This window comes from Pelophylax lessonae (assembly GCF_965119305.1).
Source record: "Pelophylax lessonae genome assembly, chromosome: 6".
Lineage (NCBI taxonomy): Eukaryota > Metazoa > Chordata > Amphibia > Anura > Ranidae > Pelophylax > Pelophylax lessonae.
This window is the reverse complement of record NC_138773.1, coordinates 22,730,866-22,754,193: the sequence shown is the minus strand read 5'-3', so window position 1 is coordinate 22,754,193 and position 23,328 is coordinate 22,730,866. Positions and strand designations below refer to the sequence as shown.

Genomic DNA, 23,328 nt, shown 5'->3' with positions numbered 1-23,328 from the left:
GGTTACCAGTTTAGAGTTACAGAGGAGGTCTAGGGCTCAAATTATTGCTCTCACTCTTTCGCAGCGATACCTCACATGTGTGGTTTGAACACCGTTTACATATGTGGACGCGACTTGCGTATGCGTTTGTTTCTGTGCGCGAGCTAACGGGGACAGGGCACTTTCATTTTTTTTCCCCATTTATGTGATCTTTTATTTTTTATTTTTACACGGTCCTTTTAAAAAAATGTTTTTTGATCACTTTCATGTTGAAAAAAAATGAGCTCTCTAAAACCGTTGCTAGGAAGCGACGTATGATGTCATTCCGGTCCTCCAAGGTCATAGAGTGGAGTGGAGGCCATCTTGCCCTCACTCAACTTCCTGCCTGAGAAGAGAGCGGACCTGTTTTCCCGGTTACGGACAGCTCCAGTAAGCAGGGAAAACGTCCGGGAATCGGCGGGAGGGGGTCCCCTCTCCCGCTGCCCATAAAGGTGATCCTGCAGCGAATCCGCCACTGGGGCCACCCTTATGTTAAAGCGGACCGCCCGCCGTTTAAAAAAATACCTGGGTTATGGCAGCTATCTGCTGCCATAACCCTGGTATTTAACATCAAAGTAACTACATAAATACAGGGTGGATGGTCCAGAAGTGGTTAAAATGTATTATGTCCCCAAAAAATTGTGTTTGAAAAACAGCTGTGCAAATACCGTGTGACATAAAAAAAATTGCAACACCCTCCATCTTATTCTCAAGGGCCTCTGTTTAACCTGTTCCCGACTGCCTGCCGCCTAGATCTATGTTGGTCACACGCCTGCAGCTAGGGGGCGAGCGCGCGCCACCAGGCTGGTCCCGCCCCAATTCATCAGCGGGGACTCCGATGCACGGGGCAGGTGGCTCCAATTGCTGCCTGACACCTGCGATCGCTCCCCACTGAGAGAGAAGAACGGTCGGCTGTTGTAATCACATCTCCCTGGAATGATCACAGAGCTCCTGTGATCCTTCTATATAGGATCACATGTCTCTATGATCATTTCACAAGCCACACCCCCCACAGAATCATTCCCTAGGCTCACATTTAACCCTTGATCACCCACAGTGTTAACCTATTCCCTGCCAGTGTCATTTTTACAGTAACAGTGCATATTTTTAGCACTGATTACTGTAGTAATGTCACTGGTACCCCCAAAAGTGTCAAAAATGTCAGCTAGGGGTCCGATCTGTCCGCCGCAATGTTGCAGTCCCGCAAAAAAAAAAAAAAAAAACGCAGATCGCCGCCATTACTAGTAAAAAAAAAAAAAAAACAATAGAAATGACATAAAGTTTGTAAACGCAATAACTTTTGCGCAAACCAATCAAACTACGCTTATTGGTATTTTTTTTACCAAAAATATGTAGCAGAAAACAAATTGGCCAAAAATGTTAAGGCTCCGTTCACATGTAGGCGTTTTTGGGGAGTTTTTCTGCTCTAGGATCAGCTCTCAAAACGCCCAACAAGACAAATCCTATTCATTTCAATGGCCCCTGTTCACATCTGAGCGTTTTGACGCTGTAAGCTCAAAAAAGTACATGAGCTTCTTTTTGGGCAGATTACAGGCGTTTTCCATTGGTTTCTATTCAATATAAAAACGCCTGCACAAAAAACGCCTGTAAATCGCGGTAAAAATCGCGGTAAAATCGCGGTAAAAATTGCGGTAAAAAACGCTCAGGTGTGAATGTAGCCTAAAGAATTTTGATGTTTTTTTGGAGAATTTCATATAAAAGAATGTGAAAAATATTGTTATTTTTTCAGAATTGTCGCTATTTTTTTGTTTAAAGCGCAAAAAATAAAAATCGCACAGGTGATCAAATACCACCAAAAGAAAGCTCTGTTTGTGGGAAAAAAAGGACGTCAATTTTATTTGGGTACGGCGTCGCACGTCCGCGCAATCTCACGTTAAAGTAACGTAGTGCCAGATCACAAAATATGGCCTGGTCATTAAGGGGGCAAATCTTCCGGTCCAAAGGTGGTTACAAAAAATATATAATGTTTGTTGGTTCTAAGTAATTTTATAGCAAATAAAATACAGATTTTTAAATGTAAACCAAAAAAGTGTGAGAATTGGCCTGGCCCTGACTGGTAAGCCCCCATATATGACATTTCCAGGGTTCAGGTATAGTGTCCCCATATATGACATTTCCAGGGTTCAGGTATAGTGCCCCCATATATGACACTTCCTGGGTTCTGAGAGACGCAGTGATGGACGCTCCTACCTGAGACTTTGAGAACTGTTGGGTCACCAGGTTGATATCTGGAGAGATGGAGGTGGAGGGGTCGGTTGCGTTGAAGGTGGTGGGTCGGAGAGGTGTCAGATCTTGAGTCTTGTGTTCTTCTTGAAGGCGGCAGTCCACCCCACCGGGGAACGTTATTCCGGGGACCTGGGTTGGTTGCTCAATGTCGGTGGGGTTGCGTAGGAAGAGAGCGGGATCCACAGTGACGGAATTCCGCTTCCCGTCTCCTGTGTCCGTCGCTGGCCAGTTTTCCTGATGCCCCCCTCTGCTCCATGTTGGGTTGATCCTGGCCTGAGCGGGGAAAGCCCCAGGAAGAACCTGCCCACTGGAAATAAATTTGACTTCTGGAGGAAGCTGATTGGCAATTGGAGGAGCCACCGGCTTCACTTGGGGAGCTAGGACCACAGGGGCAATCTGGAAAGGTGCTGGGGTGGGGGGCACATAATGGAGCAGGTTGGGCACAGGGCAGGGGTTCAGGCACCTTGGAATGAACTGGATATTTGGTGCGACAGCGGGAGCGGAGATGGTTCCGTTCTGCTGGCATCGGACCTCAGGTACTGGAGTGAGATTGGCCATGCCGAACACTGTCTGTTGGGGAAGGGGCGGAGTCATGGTGCTCATGTCTGGACATGGAGCTGGTTTTGGCACGGTTGGGGTTGGGTTGGTAGGAGGCGGGGCCAGCTGCGTTTGGTCAATCATCCGTGTCCACCGTTCCAAAAGGTTCTTGTCATTTTCGCTCAAAATCAACCCTCCGAATCCGTCGGCTTTCTCACGCCGCTCCTTCTCTTTCTGCTTCTTCTCCTTCTCCCGGGCACGCTCCTGCCGCCGCCTCCTCTTCTCCTCCCGTTCACGCTGTCGCTCTTGTGCCGTGATTGGCTTCTTTGTTTCGGGGGTCTCAGGAATGGAAGTGGGGGCATCTATGGGAGAGACAGGAAGGAAAGAATTAGGGAGAACAGATTATTGGGGTAAAGATACAGGATTAGGGTTTTTGGGGAGCTTCCAGTAAGCGAGGCTTCATCCAAGTTTTACCTTTTTCCTGTCTGCATGGAGCAGCTCTCCTTTGTATGCCACTGGATCATAGGGGGCAGGGCTGCCATTAGAAAGCACTTTTATGTAGGATTTTAATTATATTTTTTAATTATGATGTTTATGTGAATGTGGACTTCAGACTTTGTGATGTATTAGCACTTTTTAGAATATAAGATTCAGTCAACAAAGAGAGGAATACAAAACGTGTGCTGACATTTTTTTATTTTTCTACATTTTTTTTTTATTGGCTGTGTTTTGTAGCAGAAAGTAAAAAATATATTCTTTTTATAATTTATGAGCAGCTTCTCATGTGGTGAGTCAGTTTGGGTGACACGGTGGAAGGAGCACGTTGGGTGTTTTGCACACGTTGTCACAGAAGAAACATATTTTTTCCTCTTTTTTTTTTAACTTTGGCACTTTTTATATCACTTGGGACTCTTACAGATTGTTTTTTAAGAATATTATAGATTTTTATCACTACATGAACCTCTTAATGAATTAATTGTTTTTTTAATAGGAATTTTAAACAGAAAAACTTTTTTCTGTATTGTGCATTTGAACAGAAAGGGCTTCTTTGATTATGTTCAAATACAGTCTTTGTAAACAAAGCCTAATCAAAGAAGCCCGTTCTGTTCAAAAGCGCAATGCAGTGTTTGTAAACAAACCCTAGCTAAAAAAAGCCCTTTCTGTTTAGCCCCCGTTCACACTGGGGCGACCTGTCAGGCGACCTTGGACCCATTCTAATAGGAGTGACACAAGTCGCTCCGACTTAGAAAAAGGGTCCGGAGCTTCTTTGGGGCGACCCGGAGCGACCTGCATAGACTTCAATGTTATGAAGTCCGTGCCGGCCGCTCCGAGGTCGCGGTGCGAGCAGCGCGCCGCGACCTGTGAGGTCCCCTGGGGAAGTCGGATCGCCCCAGTGTGAACGGGGCCTATATTGCACAGTGCAGTGTTTGTAAACAAAGCCTATCCACACAAGCCTGTACTCTAAGCTTTGTTAACAAAGACTGTATTTGAACATAGAGTGCATGCTTATGTGGATAGGCTTTGTTTACAAACACTGCATTGTGCATTTGAACTGAAAGGGCTTTTTTTTTTACAATCACTGCATTGTGCATTTGAACAGAAAGGGCTTCTTTGATTATGTTCAAATACAGTCTTTGTAAACAAAGCCTAATCAAAGAAGCCCTTTCTGTTCAAAAGCGCAATGCAGTGTTTGTAAACAAAGCCGAGCTAAAAAAGCCCTTTCTGTTCAAATACACAATGCAGTGTTTGTAAACAAAGCCTATCCACACAAGCATGTACTCTGTGTTCAAATACAGTCTTTGTAAACAAACCCTAGAGTACATGCTTGTGTGGATAGGCTTTGTTTACAAACACTGCATTGCACTTTTGAACAGAAAGGGCTTCTTTGATTAGGCTTTGTTTACAAAGACCATATTGTGCATTTGAACATAGAGTCCATGCTTGTGTGGATAGGCTTTGTTTACAAACACTGTATTGTGCATTTGAATGCAGCACAAAGCGAGGCAGTTCAGACCAGCCTCCGCGGGGTCGTCCACAAAGCATAATAAAATGGATACATGAAATGCCTTTAGCTCACCTTTGGATTTATTGCGCAGGGCTGACTTCAGTAGAGCAGCTTTCAGCGCTGCCTTGGTGTCATCCGAAATAGCGCCCTCTCTCTTTGGCACTGGCTCAGGATCAGTCTTAATTGCGGGGGCCTCCTCTTTCACCTCTGTACTTTCTCTTGGTGGCACAATATCTTCAATCTCTGAGGGAGAGGTCAAGTCAATGGTTTCCGGCTTCACTGGAACTCTTGGTGACTCCATGGGGAAATCGCCTCTTTCCCTGGCAGAGTTGGCACTTGGCATATCCACGTCGAACCCTTGAGGGGGCGGTGGGAGAGGCGGTGACTGAAAGTCGTCTGACCTAATGACGTTGTCAGTCACTGGGTCCTCCTCTGCCGGTTTTAGGACGGGCTTAAAGCTGATCTGCCGTCGGATGCCCTCTCTCCTCTGGTGGAAGCCGTCTATCTCCGCCACGATGGCCTCTTTGATCTTCTCTTTGGTCAGGATCTGCTTGTCGAAGTCAAAGTCAAACGCTGGCACGCATTCCGGCTCGTCGTCCGGGTCATGGTACTTAGACAGAAAAGGGTGCCGCAGAGCTTCGCACACGGATATCCGCTCACGCGGGTCAAACCTCAGCATTTTGGAGAGTAGATCCAAGGATTTCCTGTCTCCTTGAGGGTACAGGCTCGTCCAGGGTACCGGCTGGCGAGAGGGCAAGCTCTGGATGTATGCCCGTACCCTCTCTGCTCCGATGGCTCGGATCACCTGGCTGGATGGCGTTCCAAGCACCGTCATGATGAGCTGAAGCTGGTGGATATAATTCTTGCCAGGGAAGATCTGTTTGCGGCCCAGCATTTCGGCAAAGATGCAGCCCACAGACCACATGTCGATGGCCTGAGTGTACTCGTGGAGCGACAGCATGAGCTCCGGGGCGCGATACCAGCGAGTGGCCACATACTCCGTCATGAAGTATTTGTACTCGTCGGGCTTGGTACAAAGTCCTCGGGCCATGCCAAAGTCGCCAATCTTCAGCTCACAGTTCTCGTTGATCAGAAGGTTACTTGGCTTCAGGTCGCGGTGAAGAACGTTTGCTGAGTGGATGTATTTTAGACCCCTCAACAGCTGGTACAGGAAGTAGCGGGCGTGTTCTAAGGTCAGGGGCTGCGAGGAGTGGATGATCTGGTGAAGATCGCTCTCCATGAGATCCAGCACCACGTATCTGAAAATCAGAAAATAAATACTTTAAGAGCAGTGAAAATCTGCAACAGTCTTCCGTCAGAGTTGGTTGTAGGGAACAGAACAGGCCAGGGTGGGTTTCCGGTCACAAAAATTCAAGTTAGACTTACCGGTAACTTGTTTTCCAATAGTCTTTCAGGACAGCACCTTAGAGAGATGGCTCCTCCCTCTCCTCATTAGGAAACACCCCATCCACCAGATTTTAAAAGGAGGCTTCTCCCACCATTCATCAGTTTGTAGAAGAGTACCTCCGGCCCATGCTGGAACACATAAACAGATATGGTTAATCACAGCAATACATTTTATACAATAGGGCGGGATCCTCCTGCTGTCCTGAAAGACTATTGGAAAACAAGTTACCGGTAAGTCTAACTTGAATTTTCCCTAAAACGTCTTTCAGGACAGCACCTTAGAGAGGATTATCGAGACTTACTCAATTTAGGGAGGGACCACAGCTTGCAGGACCTTTCTGCCAAAAGCCTGATCTTCAGCTGCCAAAAGGTCCAACCTATAGTGTCTTGCAAATGTAAAGTAGCTTGACCACGTAGCCGCTTTGCAGATCTGATCTGGAGTGGCACCAGCTTTCTCTGCCCATGTAGTGGCTAACGCTCTAGTAGAGTGAGCTCTGATCCCCTGTGGGGGAGACAATTTCATTTGGGAGTAAGCCTCTGAAATAGCGGATCTGAGCCATCTGGCTATTGATCCTTTTGATGCCTGGCGACCTTTTTTGTTGCCAGAGAACAGAACAAAAAGAGAGTTTGATGATCTAAACTCTTTAGTAACCTCCAAGTAGTGTATAAGGACCCTTCTTACATCTAGGTAGTGAAAGCTTTTTTCCTTATCTCCTGATGGATTAGGACAGAAGGTAGGTAACACAATTTCTTGTGAGCGGTTTCTCTTGAAGCTACTTTTGGGAGAAACCCTGGATCCGTCTTGAGAATTATCCTATCTGGATATATGGACAAGAAAGGTTCGATAGCTGATAAAGCATGTAATTCACTGATTCTTCTTGCTGATGTTATTGCCACCAAGAAGACTGTCTTGAGGGTAAGGTTTTTTAGTGTAACCGTTTCTAGTGGTTCAAAAGGTTCCTTTGTGAAGGCCTGAAGGACCACCGACAAGTCCCATTTGGGGAAACTTCTAATAGGCACTGGTCTGGAGCGGGTAAGGGCCCTGAAGAATCTGATTATTAAAGATTCTGAAGAAATGGGCCTTTCCAAGAATACCCCCAGGGCTGTAACTTGTACCTTGAGGGTACTTACTGCCAAGCCTTTTCCTGCGCCCTCCTGTAGGAACTCCAAAATTGAAGTAATACTGTTCAATTTTTGATCTTTCGATTCACACCAGGTATTATATGTCTTCCAAACTTTTGCATATATACTCCTTGTGACTTTTTTCCTACTGGAAAGTAGAGTAGCAATTAATGCATCTGAAAATCCTTTCCTTTTCAGCAGTTGCTCCTCAGATACCAGGCGGTGAGCTTTAGCTTTTCCACTTCTGGATGATAGACTGGACCTTGAAGCAGTAGGTCTTGACGAAGAGGGAGCTGAAAAGCAGGTTTGACTGATAGTTGAAGGACAGTCGAAAACCAAACCCTTTTGGGCCAATAAGGAGTGATCAGGATCACTGAGGCTCTTTCCATTTGGATTTTTCTCAATACCAACGGAATGAGCTGGAAGGGGGGGGAAGGCATACCCCAACCTGAACCTCCGGGGATGTGCCAGGGAATCTACTCCCAGAGAGTTGTCGTTTCTGTGGAGTGAGAAGTAAAGTGGAAGTTTTGCGTTTTCTTTCGTTGCAAACAGATCCACCTCTGGCTTTCCCCAAGTCTTGGTTATCAACATAAAGACTTCTGGGTTTAAGCTACATTCTGCTTCTCGGATCTTCTGCCTGCTTAAATAATCCGCCACACTGTTTAGTGTACCTTTTAGGTGGATTGCTGACAAGGAAAGTAACTGCCTTTCCGCCCATTGCAGAATTTCCATTGCCAACAGCTGTAGGGTTTTGCTTCTTGTGCCCCCTTGCTTGTTTAGATATGCCACCGTAGTGGCATTGTCTGAAAGGACTTGAACATGAGTCCCCTGAAGATTTTGAGAGAAGGCAGCTAGAGCCAGGCCGACTGCCTTTAACTCCTTCCAATTTGAGGATTTCCTTGTCTCGGTGTGAGACCAAACCCCCTGTGCCAGGTTTTGGTTCCAGTGGGCTCCCCACCCCCAACTGCTGGCATCCGTTGTTAACCTCTGGTCTGCTGGGAAGGACCAGGCCAAACCCTGGGACAAGGTTATCGGATTTCTCCACCACCAAAGGGACCTCTTGACCTTGGTGGGGATTTTTACCTTAAAGTCCAAAGTCTCTGGATTGTGATCCCAGATTCTGAGGAGGAAATATTGGAGTGGCCGAAAATGCAGCCTTGCCCATTGGACAGCTGGAATTGATGCAGTCAGGTTTCCAAGGACTGACATGATCTCTCTGATCGACCACCACTGATTTGTTTGTAGTCTTGCTACCAAATTCTGTATTTTGACCTGTTTGTCTTCTGGTAGGAAGATTCTTTGTTCCACCGAGCATAACTGAAACCCTAGGAACTGAACCCGTTGAGCCGGTGTGAGATTCGACTTCTTGATGTTCACTATCCATCCCAGAGCTTCTAGATGACCTCTTGCCTTGTGCAGGTCCTCTTGAAGTTTTTCCTTTGACGGGGCAAAGAAAAGCAGGTCGTCCAGGTAAGGCACCACAGAGATTCCCTGAAGGCGGAGGGGAGCTAGACACTCTGCCATTACCTTCGTAAAAATACGAGGGGAGGATGATAGCCCGAAAGGGAGTGCTTTGAATTGGATATGGAGCATTTCCTTTCCCAGATTTACTGCCAACCTTAGGAATCTCTGTGAGTGAGGGGCTATAGGGATATGTAGGTAAGCATCCCTTAAGTCGATTGATGCCATGAAGCATCCTTTTGTTAACAGGGTTCTGACTGTAAGAATTGAGTCCATTCGAAACTTCTTGTACAGAACTGACCTGTTTAATGGTTTCAGATTCAGTATAAGACGAAAATCCCCCGATGGTTTCTTTATCAAAAATATGTGGGAATAGAATCCCTGATGTTGTTCCTCCACTGGAACTGGACAGACAACTCCCTGTTGCCTCAGGTCCTTTAACAGGTCCATCATAGCCAGGGCTTTTTCTGCATCTCTTGGGAGGTTTGTGACAAAGAACCTTTCGGGTGGCGTCTCTGAAAACTCTATGTTGTAGCCTTGGGACAGCATATCTAGAATATATTGATTTTCTGTTATGGCCGCCCAATAGGGGAGGAATTCCCTCAATCTTCCTCCCACCGGCAATGTCTTGTCATTGTGTTTTGTTGGTTGACACAGGAGGATGGAAGAGAACACCTCCTTTCCCTTTGGGTTTTTGTGTCGACCAGTTTCTTCTCTTCTCCTGGGGTCTGCTATTTTGCTGAGCTTTTTGAGGTCGAAAAAGCTTTTTTGCTGCCTGTTTCTTCTTCACAGGAAAAGACTTCTTTTTGTCTGCTGTTCTATCTAGAACAGAGTCTAGCCCAGGTCCGAATAATAGATCCCCTTGAAAAGGAAGTCCACATAGCTTATTTTTAGAAGCCGTATCCCCAGGCCATGTCTTTAACCAAAGAGCCCTTCTGGCTGAGTTGGATAAAGCTGCAGATCTTGCTGTCATCTTCACTGACTCTGCTGAAGCGTCAGCAATGAAGGCTATGGCCGTGGAGAGCGTGGAGAAGGAATCCAAAATTTCCTGTTTAGGTGAATCTGCTGTGATGTGTGCTTTTAGCTGGCTAAGCCAGTATTCCAGATTCCTGGACACACAGGTAACCGCCATGGCAGGCTTCAGACTCCCCATGATGGATTGCCAGGATCTCTTAAGTTGCTGGTCCATCTTCTTATCCATGGGATCCCTCAGGACTCCCATGTCTTCAAATGCTAGGTCTGTTGACCTAGAAACCTGGGAGAAGGCTGCATCAATCTTTGGCGTCTTATTCCAGGGAGCTCCTGGGTCCTCATCAAAAGGAAATCGCCTTTTAAAGGCTTTAGGGAAGAAAGTTTTCTTTTCCGGATCAGCCCACTCATGTTTTATTGCATCTGAGATGGTCTGATGCACTGGGAAGATACGGCCCTTAGGCTCTTCCAAGCCTGCATACATTCTATCATGTAGGGACAGTTCCTTCTTTTCCTCCTCTAGACCCAGGGTGATGTAAACTGCCCTCAGGAGACCATCCACTTGCTCTAAGGACAGTTTGTATTAAGAGGGCCTACTTTGTGCCCCTCCCTCCTCTTCTTCCTCTGAATCCTCTTTGGAATGTGAGGGGGAATTATCTCCTTGGGTGGAAGGAACCCCTTCTGTCCCCACCGAAGGAACCAATTGTGAACCCTGAGAGGACAGTGAGGCTGATGGCTGACTCAGGGCAGGATCCTGTAGGGATGACCGAAAAGATTGGATGGTAGCATCCAATTCCTTCCTCACAGATGCGACTAGATCGCCACAAACTGCAGATGCTTCTTCCTTTACTAGTGCATCAATACATCCCTGGCAAAGTGTCTTTTTCCAGCTTTCCGACAACTTTGCTTTGCATGAAGGACACTTTCTCTTGGAAACAATTTCAGAGCTTTTAGCCTGGAAGACATGAATGGGAAAACATACACATGCTTCTTAAGAGTCAGCCTGATTCTCAGGGTCACCAAGGTGCACAGAAAGACATTTTAAGGGAAGTCCCATGTGCCCTGACAGGCCCCCAGCCACCGGGGGGAAAGATAAAAGGGATGGAGAGAGACCCCACAGTAAGATAGGCCATAATAGAGATACCCCTTACCTGGGCCTTACTGGTGCCTGTGCCTGTCCCACTCGCTGAAGAAGCTTCCATCGCTTGGCAGCGGTATCACCCGTGGCTTCGGTACCGGTTCCGGAGACCAAAGCGCACTTGCACTGGACCGGATCCGGAATAAGGCACCAGCTTGCTCCTCCCTTCTTCCTCTGCGTCCGGCGGAAATGACGCCATACGCCCCCTGCAGAACGCTGCCCTTTCCGGAACCTCACTTCCGGTCCGGACGAGCGTCACTCGATCCGGAGAAATGGCGGGAAATTTGAAAAAAAGGCGGCGGAAGTCTAAGAAAAATCGTTCCGCTCCTTCAAGATGCCTTCCCAGGGCTGTGCTCTGCGGGGTCCTGACTCAGCCTAGAGCACTGAAGAGGAAGAAGGAGCCCATGCACTGCAGTCGGTCGCGTGAATGGGAGAAGCAATCATCTCCAAAAAAGGGTAGGTGGACGTAGGAAGCCCGGTCTCTCAGGATAGTACCTTAAGAGCCCAGCTCCCCACAGAGGTGTTCCTCGGTCGGAGGAAACACAAAAACTGATGAATGGTGGGAGAAGCCTCCTTTTAAAATCTGGTGGATGGGGTGTTTCCTGATGAGGAGAGGGAGGAGCCATCTCTCTAAGGTGCTGTCCTGAAAGACGTTTTAGGGAAAATGGAGCTAAAAAAGGCCATCATATATTAAGTCCAGACACTGTATATCCTTCATACCCAACATACAGCAAGTAGGCTGTGTGCAGCCTACCGACGCTCTCTGTATGGTCTGTCATAACCTAGGCATGATCCCCCACATGTTGGGCACCAGTGCAGAGTGGCTGTGGAAAGCTGGGTGCGGAGACGCTCCCCATACCTGGCACTAAAATAAGGCCAACTCATTAAGGCACAAGTATACTCTGCCCAACAGTAGAAGTATAGACCTAACCCAACGTCATCAGAGAGTGAGCAGCTCTGGAGTATGTGATCTGGTAAGTAAACAATGATTGGGGTTATATAACCCTGCCACTGACCACCAATGGTGGAGTGGGGTGGGTATTAACAGCACTGCCCGTGACCACCAATGCAGGGAGGAGGTTTGATGGGATCAATGTTCCTCCTCACCCAGAAATAGAGAGATGGATGTCTCCCCTGACCTAGGCATGGAAAGATCAATGTCCCCACTTACTCAGAAATAGAGAAATTGATGTCCCCCCTCACCTAGAATGAGGAGATTGTTACCTCTCTCACCTAGGAATGGAAAAATAGACATCTCCTCCTCACCCAGGAATGGAGAGATAGTTATCCTCCGTGACCTAGGAATGGAAAGACCTCAATCCCCCTTCACTCACGAATGGAGAGATCGCTATCCCCCCTCACCCAGGAATGGAGAGATCATTATCCCCCCTCACCCAGGAATGGAGAGATCATTATCCCTCCTCACCCAGGAATGGAGAGATCTCAATCCCCCTTCACTACGGAATGGAGAGATCAATATCCCCCCTAACCCAGAAATCAGATCCCTATCCCCCCTGGCCCAGGAATGGAGAGATCATTATCCCCCCTCACCCAGCAATGGAGAGCTCTCTATCCCTCCTCACCCAGCAATGGAGAGATCATTATCCCTCCTCACCCAGGAATGGAGAGATCATTGTCCCCCCTCACCCAGGAATGGAGAGATCTCAATCCCCCCTCACCCAGGAATGGAGAGATCATTATCCCTCCTCACCCAGGAATGGAGAGATCATTATCCCTCCTCACCCAGGAATGGAGAGATCATTATCCCTCCTCACCCAGGAATGGAGAGATCATTATCCCCCCTCACCCAGGAATGGAGAGATCATTATCCCCCCTCACCCAGGAATGGAGAGATCATTATCCCCCCTCATCCAGGAATGGAGAGATCATTATCCCCCCTCATCCAGGAATGGAGAGATCATTATCCCCCCTCATCCAGGAATGGAGAGATCATTATCCCCCCTCATCCAGGAATGGAGAGATCTAAATCCCTCCTCACCCAGGAATGGGGAGCTCTCTATCCCCTCTCACCCAGCAATGAAGAGCTCTCTATCCCCCCTCACCCATTAATGGAGAGCTCTCTATCCCTCCTCACCCAGCAATGGAGAGCTCTCTATCCCCCCTCACCCAGGAACGGAGAGCTCTCTATCCCCCCTCACCAATGAATGGAGAGCTCTCTATCCCCCCCCCCCCGTAATGGAGAGATCATTACCCCCCCCCCCCCCCCCCCGCAGGAGAAGGAAAATAAATGAACGGTTCTTACACAGATTTGAACTCGGTATAAGGCACAGACGGTTTCAGGATGTCTTTAATGGCGATGACGTTGTCATGTTTGAAGTGCTTCAGAATCTTCAGCTCTCGTAACGTTCGCTTGGCGTGAGTCACCACATCGAAGGCGTTGGGGATCTTCTTAATGGCGACCTTCTGACCTGCAGAGGAAGGGGAACATAAATAATATATATTTATATTTATACACACACATACACGGTATATATACACACAGTATATTAAAAGCAGTATAAAAACATGGTTACCGGTGCCTTTCCTGCGAGCAGACGACACCACGCCATAAGCTCCAGTGCCGATTGTCTCGATGATCTCGTATTCATCTCCCACGTCGAAGGTAATGTCGAAGGAACGCTCTTTCAGGATGGCGAGGTTCTTGGCTGCAGTGGACGTGCAGTGAGACTCTCTGTCCTGCTCAGGATTTCCGGGTTTCTTCTCCGCCATGGCTGCCTGCAAGAAGAATAGCGTGAGAAGAGCCAGGAATGGGAAGAACAGGGAACACCAATCGGCACAACCCGTTTGTGTGTGCATGTCTGTGTGTCTGTGTGTGTGCATGTCTGTGTGTCTGAGTGTGTGCATGTCTGTGTGTGTGTCTGTGTGTGTTTATTAGTGGGAGGGCATTAGTGGGAGGAATAGTGCCCCATCATTGGTGTCAGTGGGAGGAATAGTGCCCCATCATTGGTGTCAGTGGGAGGAATAGTGCCCCATCATTGGTGTCAGTGGGAGGAATAGTGCCCCATCATTGGTGTCAGTGGGAGGAATAGTGCCCCATCATTGGTATCAGTGGGAGGAATAGTGCCCCATCATTGGTGTCAGTGGGAGGAATAGTGCCCCATCATTAATGTAAGTGGGAGGAATAGTGCCCCATCATTGGTGTCAGTGGGAGGAATAGTGCCCCATCATTGCTGTCAGTGGGAGGAGTAGTTTCCCATCATTCAGCTTCGGGTGTGGCTGCTGGAAGGTTCTCTGGCTGTGTGTCTGTTGCTGCTGCAGGTGATCTGTGTAAGAGGGGAGTGAGGTGAAATCCCTCCCAGCTCTCCTGGCCCCCTTCTGGGGAAGCCATGGAGGCCAGCAGGGCCTCTCCTGCTGGAGGCTCTCAGACATCCCCTGGGCGGATGGATGGCACCCCTGCTCCTGTGCAGCCCGTGGTTGGTGATCTCTCTGCACCTGGTGAGGATGAAGATGCTGGATCCATTCGGGAGCGAGTGGTGGCCGGGATCAAAGTCCTCAATAAGGAGAGAGACAAGCTCTACAAGCTTAGAGCGGATTTAAAGCGCCTGAGAAAGCAGCGTGAAGGCTTGTTCAGCAAGAACCGTGGATCAATGGATTCAGAGGTCCAATTAGCGAAAGTCCGTGTGGATCATCAAGAAACTATCGTGGCCATGATGGAAGGCAGGGATGGTCCCTTCAGGGAGAAGTTTTGCAATGAACGGAGGTTTGCAAAGATGGAGGTGGAGGAGGAGACCCCCGGTTCTGACCCCCTTCCCCCTCAAGGTGAGGTAAGCAGCCCATTGCCATCTCAGGGCTCAGGAGGCATGTTGAAAGTTATACAGGTAATGGAGTCTCCAATGCAGGAAGATCAGCTGGTGTTTGGTGATGTGGAGGACTTACCTGAGAGTGTGCCTGATAAAGTAAAGTATATAAAGCCCCAGCTTACAGATAAAACAGTTTTTGTGCCTTTTAGCACCTTGCCTATTGATGGGTTTCCTAATGACACTCCGGGTGATTCCCCTATGCTCAGCAATGTTGTGCCTGCTGCTGATGTCTCTAAACGGGAAAAGTTGTGTTTAAAAAATGACATTTCTGCTGAAGAACCACAAAACCCAGAAGAGCCGATTAACCCCCCTTCTGCTGAGCTTAAAACTATTTCAGTCACTGTTGAACAGGACTCTACAGCGCAGCAGCAGGAAACATCTGGTACTGCATCAGAAACAGTTATCCCTAATAACATTGCAGGCATGGTGGATCCCACCATTATATGTGGAACTGATAATGCTGCTTGTTTAGGCCAAGCTGGTAAAAATAATAATAGTAGTGTACCTGATAATGTGACATCAGTGTGGGGTCTTGGCCCTAATAAGCCTACATTTGCACAGGTGGTAAGCTGTGCTCCTGGCAATATCACCAAGCCAGGGTTACAATCAAGGAGGAGCTCTGCTTCTAATCAGGGTTTTCCCTCGCGGGCTGCCACTATGAGCACCATTGGATCTGGTATTGGATCTATGGCTTCTGCTGGGGGTCCAAGGCGGAACGTAGTCCTCCTTAAATGGGAAGGTGGTGCAGTCCCTCTAGCAAGGCGTATGGTGGTGGACCTGATCTTAGATATGGGTTTTGGGGCTAATGACCTATATGCCCTGATACATGTGGCTGGAAGCCGGGAATACACAGTTAGTTTCACCAGACCAGAGGGTCTTGACTTGTTCTGGGAACGATATATGGCTCGGTGCAGGTCAAGACCCGAATGGGAAGGTCTGGTGCCAGTGGCAGTTTCCCAAAGGTCAACAGTGAAGAAAATTACTATTGTCCTTACAAATGAGAGTGTTCCTGCTCGGGACTTAGAGGTCTGGTTGAGAAATTATGGGGATGTTTTGACCAGGCCGGATAAAATTCATGATGAGCGTGGCATCTGGACCGGGGGTTGGTCGGTAACGGTCAGGTTGGCTAGGGATGGGAATGTTGTCCGTCACCTGCCCTCCTCTGCCTTTATAGGGAGGGATAGGATGACCATTTTTTATCCCGGTCAGCCAAAACTGTGTCACCGCTGTGGAGAAAAGGGGCATTTTAGCTCCTCTTGTTCAGCTCTGATCTGTTCAGTGTGTCGGGGGCAGGGTCATGTGGCCAGGGACTGCACCCAGGCGATAAGGTGCAACCTGTGCCTGCGCCTTGGCCACCCCTACAGCCGATGTCCTGAAGCCTGGCATAATATGGATAGAGAGGTGATAGATGATCTGTTAAGGCTGGACAGGATGGAGGATGAGGCCCCTGTTGTACCACCCTCCTCTGCGGTGACTGACCCCCCTGGTCTTGTGCAGGATCCCTCCCTAGTCCCTGTGCCCACCCCTCCTGTATCTGTAAGTTTTCCTTCTGTGTCTGTCCCTGTGTCCCCCCAGCCTACTGTACCGGCTCCTCTTGTGTCAGAATCTGCCAAGTCTGTGCCCCCTGAGTCAGTTATTCCCGATCAGTCTTCCCTTCCTAAGTGTGACCTTAAAGAAGCCCCCCACCCACCAGGAGTGGTAGAGGGTACCAAAAAGGGTGCTGCTGCGGCTTCCTCTGTAAAGAAGTCTTCTGTGAAGACTTCAAAGAAGAAGAAGAAAACAAGAGATGAAAGCATCTCTGAATCTGACCTTCAGTACCTGGAGGAGAGAAGGAAGGTTGTGAGGCGGAAGAGACAGACGGTGAGGACGGAACAGGGACAGGATGCCTCAGTGACTGTCTCCAACCGTTCTAGGGCTTCTGCTTGGGATATCTCCTCATCTGGGGATTCTTCTGAGCAGAATTCAGAAATTGAAATGGAGTTGGAGGAGGCTTCAAGAAAGAGAGAGGCTTCTGGTGATGAGCAGCAGAGGGGAGCTAAGAAGCAATCCACCCAATAACCCAAATGGCGGTTCCCCCTCCGTTAAAAGTGGTGACAATAAATGTCGCCAGCATTAAGTCGGTAAGAGCTCGTTCTATGGCCTTATTTTTGTTCAGCCAATTAGATGCTGAAATTTTATTTTTGCAGGAGACTAGGCTCACCTCCTTGGCAGATATTCATATGGCCAAGAGAGAGTGGAGGTATGGTCCATCTTACTGGTCTCTTGCGGCCGAGCCTTACGGCGGGGTGGCGGTGTTGTTTAAAACCGGCATGGTAACTGTCCGGCGGGTTATTGAGGTGGAGATTGGGAGATGTATGGTCTTAGACGTTCTTGTGGGAGGGCAGGACCTGCGCCTAATTAATATCTATGGGCCGCACACAAAGTGGGACAGGAAATGCCTTTTTACAAGGATCAAGCCATTTCTTTTTACATCCCGGCAAGTGGTTTTTGGAGGTGACTTTAATACTGTGACTAGGCCCAAGGACAGGAAGGACTTCAATGACCGGCTGGGATATGATAGCGTTTTTTTAAATAGTATGGTTAGGGATGCTGGTCTTGTGGATGTGCACATTAAGCACCTCCCGGATGACACAGGGTTCACCTTTCATCGAGGTAATAGTCAGAGTAGGATAGATAGGTTTTTTTTGAAGGAGGCCTCTGCTTTCTCACCCCCAGTGGTGCAGGCGGTGGAGTTCTCTGATCACTGTATGCTATCTGTGGTCTTGAATGCTTCAGATTTCCCTCAGAGGGGCAAAGGCATCTGGAGATTAAATTCGACTCTCCTTGAGGAAGAACATGTTAGACAATCCTTTGAGGAATTCTTTCAGGCACAGGTGACCATCCTGGACTTTTGTAGCAGCAAGGCTGAGTGGTGGGAGCTGACCAAAAAGAGGATTGCTGGATTCTTCAGGGGCCTAGCCAATAAAAAACAGTTTAATAGATACATGACCTACCAACGTTTGCGGAGGAAGCTGGATATTCTTGTCTCGAGAGGAGGAGATCCTGGGGCAATCTCTGAAGTGAAAATCCTCCTCAGGAAGTGTCAATATGACCGGCATACCTCTTTGGTTCTGGAGCGGGACTATGGGAAATACCACTCGCCTGACCCTTACCAGAACTGCAAACAGGGTGTAGCTGTTAAGATGGTCGTTGGCCTTAAGGATAGTACAGGTTCCTTGACAAAGTCCAGGTCAGGGATCCTGGAGGTCGTGAGGTCTTTTTATGCTGAACTTCTTGGGAGGAAGGAGCTTGACCGAGACAAGATGGAAAGCTTTTTGGACTCTATTCCAGGTCTAAATGGTGGAGATGTCCCTTTGATGAATTTGACAGAAGAGATCACAGTTGAAGAGGTGACGAGGGCAATTGAACAGCTTGCCATCAAGAAGTCACCTGGACCGGATGGTCTGACGGCTGAGTTTTACAAAGCCTTTAAGTCTATTCTGGCCCCACATTTGGTAGAGATTTTTAACAGTTGTCTTGCTGAGGGGGTGCTTCCCCCTTCCATGAGACACTCGGCTGTGATTCTTCTTTCAAAAGGTAAAGATCCTTCGATGATTGAGAATTGGCGCCCCATCAGCCTTCTCAATGTCGATAGAAAGGTGCTGGCGAAGATACTTTTCTGGCGCCTATCGGCAGTAGCAGAGTCTTTGCTTTCTCGCCATCAGCACTGTTCGATCCAGGGTAGGAGCACCTTCACAGCGGTTTTAGCTGTCCGGGAGGCCTTGGAGCAGTGCAGGGCTGCAGGCTGGGGAAAGTATCTACTGGCATTGGATCAGGCAAAGGCTTTCGATCGTGTCAACCATGAGTACCTGTGGTTGCTCTTTAGTAAGTACGGTCTGCCGGGTGGTTTTGTCGATTGGTTAAAAGTTTTGTATAAGGGGGCAGAAAGCTTCCCTCTTGTTAATGGTTGGGTTGGACAGTCCTTTGAGGTTGGTTCTGGGGTGCGCCAGGGTTGTCCGCTGAGTCCCCTGCTCTATGTGTTTGCAATCGACCCCTTCATCAGGAGGCTAGAGAGCAGCATGTTGTGTGGGGTACCAGTGGGAATCCCGGGTGAGCCGCCTTTGAGGGTTGTTGCCTATGCGGATGATGTGTCAGTGATTGTCACTGGGACAGATGAAGCGGAGGAGGTGGTCTCTCTGACATCACGGTACTCTGAAGCATCAGGCTCCAAGATCAATCAGGAAAAGAGTGAAGTTTTTTGGATGGGAAAGGAAGGTGAGGGGTTTGATCTCCCGGACACTTTTCCAGTGCCCCAGGAAAAAATTAAGATATTAGGCATTGAATTTGGACCTGGCGATTATGGCCTCAAAAACTGGGAGGGCAGGCTGGAAGTTGCCAATACTAAGGTGGTCAGCTGGAAGAGATGGAAGTTATCTCTGAGGGAAAGGGTTGATCTGATTAAGACTTACCTGATACCGATCTTCTTGTATGTCAGCCCTGTCTGCATCTTGCCAGTGTCTCTCTATGCTAGGATCTATAGTGTGTTCTTCCAGATGCTGTGGGGGAACAGACTGAACCCCATCAAGAGGAATGTCACCTATCTATCCAGGAGGGAGGGTGGCTTAGGTATGGTCAACCCCGTTCTTTTCTTTTCACTGCTATTTCTCAAGTTTAACATTGGTAGTATGCTTGCAGTGGAACCTCCTGGATGGGCAGGCATGTTTAGATCTTGGTTTAGGCCTTTTCTGCGACTTTGGGAAGAAGGTGGCCAAGTGAAGAATCTCAGGGGTCATCGTGGTCAGCTCCCAGCCTATGTCGCTCCGTGTCTGAAGTTGCTGCGGCAGTGGCGACTGTCGGCTGAAGATCTCAGATCCGCTCCGAGGAAAGTCCTTATGAGCCGAGTCTTGAGTGAAGTCTTTCATGACCCACTGGCCTTAAGGGATTGCCCAGGCCCAATTTTGAGGGAAGGGTTAAGATTGATTAATTTGGCTAGAGTCCCCCTTAAATTCAGGGATCTGGCCTGGTTGTGCTTCCACGGGAGGCTCTATGTTCGGGGCAATTTGAAATTCCGCAGTGGGATGGATCGTGGTTGTCCTCGGGAGGAATGTGCAGGTGAGGAGGAGACTATGGACCATTTTCTGCTTCGTTGCCCTTTTAACATAGAGGTATACAAACAGGTTGGGCGGGCCCTCGGTGTTCCTTTCCTCTCCAGGCTGGGTTATGCTGAGTGGGTGTACGGAGCATTCAATACTGGTGGGGGCTTTTGTTTGGATACACTTTTTTTAGTTAGTTTAGTAGTCCGTTATTACACATGGAACGCACGGTGTCAGGTCACCCTTCGGCGTAAAATCCTTCCTGTTCAGGTGGTGGTGTGTGACATTCTGCATGAGGTGGGGAAGATTCGGGCGCTTGAGAGAGACAAGTGGGGTCAGAGGGCTTGGCTGAAGGCGTGGAGGGGTTTCAAGCCTCCCTGACTGCCAGGAGTCTCTTTCCCGGGTGTGGCTTTCTGTCTCTTATCACCCTAGATTTTTTCTTAATGCTCAGTTTTTGATAAATGGCTGCATACATAGGTGATGGGTTGTGCCTCTTAGGCCCTCTCTGCTGCTTTATGTAAATAGTTTTCTAAGAATGTTGGAAGTGGATTATGTATATATTGTATATATTCTGCACATGGATGTGAATTCCTTTGTTTTTTTTGTTGGAATATTGTACTATAGTTCTGTTTTTTTACTTTTGTATAAAATATGTTGCTTGATTCTTTTCAATAAAAGATCAATAGTGCCCCATCATTGCTGTCAGTGGGAGGAGTAGTTTCCCATCATTCAGCTTCGGGTGTGGCTGCTGGAAGGTTCTCTGGCTGTGTGTCTGTTGCTGCTGCAGGTGATCTGTGTAAGAGGGGAGTGAGGTGAAATCCCTCCCAGCTCTCCTGGCCCCCTTCTGGGGAAGCCATGGAGGCCAGCAGGGCCTCTCCTGCTGGAGGCTCTCAGACATCCCCTGGGCGGATGGATGGCACCCCTGCTCCTGTGCAGCCCGTGGTTGGTGATCTCTCTGCACCTGGTGAGGATGAAGATGCTGGATCCATTCGGGAGCGAGTGGTGGCCGGGATCAAAGTCCTCAATAAGGAGAGAGACAAGCTCTACAAGCTTAGAGCGGATTTAAAGCGCCTGAGAAAGCAGCGTGAAGGCTTGTTCAGCAAGAACCGTGGATCAATGGATTCAGAGGTCCAATTAGCGAAAGTCCGTGTGGATCATCAAGAAACTATCGTGGCCATGATGGAAGGCAGGGATGGTCCCTTCAGGGAGAAGTTTTGCAATGAACGGAGGTTTGCAAAGATGGAGGTGGAGGAGGAGACCCCCGGTTCTGACCCCCTTCCCCCTCAAGGTGAGGTAAGCAGCCCATTGCCATCTCAGGGCTCAGGAGGCATGTTGAAAGTTATACAGGTAATGGAGTCTCCAATGCAGGAAGATAAGCTGGTGTTTGGTGATGTGGAGGACTTACCTGAGAGTGTGCCTGATAAAGTAAAGTATATAAAGCCCCAGCTTACAGATAAAACAGTTTTTGTGCCTTTTAGCACCTTGCCTAATGATGGGTTTCCTAATGACACTCCGGGTGATTCCCCTATGCTCAGCAATGTTGTGCCTGCTGCTGATGTCTCTAAACAGGAAAAGTTGTGTTTAAAAAATGACATTTCTGCTGAAGAACCACAAAACCCAGAAGAGCCGATTAACCCCCCTTCTGCTGAGCTTAAAACTATTTCAGTCACTGTTGAACAGGACTCTACAGCGCAGCAGCAGGAAACATCTGGTACTGCATCAGAAACAGTTATCCCTAATAACATTGCAGGCATGGTGGATCCCACCATTATATGTGGAACTGATAATGCTGCTTGTTTAGGCCAAGCTGGTAAAAATAATAATAGTAGTGTACCTGATAATGTGACATCAGTGTGGGGTCTTGGCCCTAATAAGCCTACATTTGCACAGGTGGTAAGCTGTGCTCCTGGCAATATCACCAAGCCAGGGTTACAATCAAGGAGGAGCTCTGCTTCTAATCAGGGTTTTCCCTCGCGGGCTGCCACTATGAGCACCATTGGATCTGGTATTGGATCTATGGCTTCTGCTGGGGGTCCAAGGCGGAACGTAGTCCTCCTTAAATGGGAAGGTGGTGCAGTCCCTCTAGCAAGGCGTATGGTGGTGGACCTGATCTTAGATATGGGTTTTGGGGCTAATGACCTATATGCCCTGATACATGTGGCTGGAAGCCGGGAATACACAGTTAGTTTCACCAGACCAGAGGGTCTTGACTTGTTCTGGGAACGATATATGGCTCGGTGCAGGTCAAGACCCGAATGGGAAGGTCTGGTGCCAGTGGCAGTTTCCCAAAGGTCAACAGTGAAGAAAATTACTATTGTCCTTACAAATGAGAGTGTTCCTGCTCGGGACTTAGAGGTCTGGTTGAGAAATTATGGGGATGTTTTGACCAGGCCGGATAAAATTCATGATGAGCGTGGCATCTGGACCGGGGGTTGGTCGGTAACGGTCAGGTTGGCTAGGGATGGGAATGTTGTCCGTCACCTGCCCTCCTCTGCTTTTATAGGGAGGGATAGGATGACTATTTTTTATCCCGGTCAGCCAAAACTGTGTCACCGCTGTGGAGAAAAGGGGCATTTTAGCTCCTCTTGTTCAGCACTGATCTGTTCAGTGTGTCGGGGACAGGGTCATGTGGCCAGGGACTGCACCCAGGCGATAAGGTGCAACCTGTGCCTGCGCCTTGGCCACCCCTACAGCCGATGTCCTGAAGCCTGGCATAATATGGATAGAGAGGTGATAGATGACCTCTTAAGGCTGGACAGGATGGAGGATGAGGCCCCTGGTGTACCACCCTCCTCTGCGGTGACTGACCCCCCTGGTCTTGTGCAGGATCCCTCCCTAGTCCCTGTGCCCACCCCTCCTGTATCTGTAAGTTTTCCTTCTGTGTCTGTCCCTGTGTCCCCCCAGCCTACTGTACCGGCTCCTCTTGTGTCAGAATCTGCCAAGTCTGTGCCCCCTGAGTCAGTTATTCCCGATCAGTCTTCCCTTCCTAAGTGTGACCTTAAAGAAGCCCCCCACCCACCAGGAGTGGTAGAGGGTACCAAAAAGGGTGCTGCTGCGGCTTCCTCTGTAAAGAAGTCTTCTGTGAAGACTTCAAAGAAGAAGAAGAAAACAAGAGATGAAAGCATCTCTGAATCTGACCTTCAGTACCTGGAGGAGAGAAGGAAGGTTGTGAGGCGGAAGAGACAGACGGTGAGGACGGAACAGGGACAGGATGCCTCAGTGACTGTCTCCAACCGTTCTAGGGCTTCTGCTTGGGATATCTCCTCATCTGGGGATTCTTCTGAGCAGAATTCAGAAATTGAAATGGAGTTGGAGGAGGCTTCAAGAAAGAGAGAGGCTTCTGGTGATGAGCAGCAGAGGGGAGCTAAGAAGCAATCCACCCAATAACCCAAATGGCGGTTCCCCCTCCGTTAAAAGTGGTGACAATAAATGTCGCCAGCATTAAGTCGGTAAGAGCTCGTTCTATGGCCTTATTTTTGTTCAGCCAATTAGATGCTGAAATTTTATTTTTGCAGGAGACTAGGCTCACCT

General features: G+C 48.5%; 1 protein-coding gene across 1 annotated transcript in view; it reads right to left on the bottom strand.

The window, feature by feature from the left end:
* Nucleotides 1-23,328, bottom strand: part of MAPK7 (mitogen-activated protein kinase 7) — a gene marked incomplete at its 5' end in the record, with an annotated part of 49,149 nt that overhangs the window by 5,380 nt on the left and 20,441 nt on the right. The window contains 4 exon segments of the mRNA XM_082260171.1: nucleotides 2,230-3,164; nucleotides 4,880-6,066; nucleotides 13,168-13,333; nucleotides 13,439-13,640. Of these exon segments, the coding sequence (XP_082116297.1) occupies nucleotides 2,230-3,164; nucleotides 4,880-6,066; nucleotides 13,168-13,333; nucleotides 13,439-13,640 (2,490 nt within the window).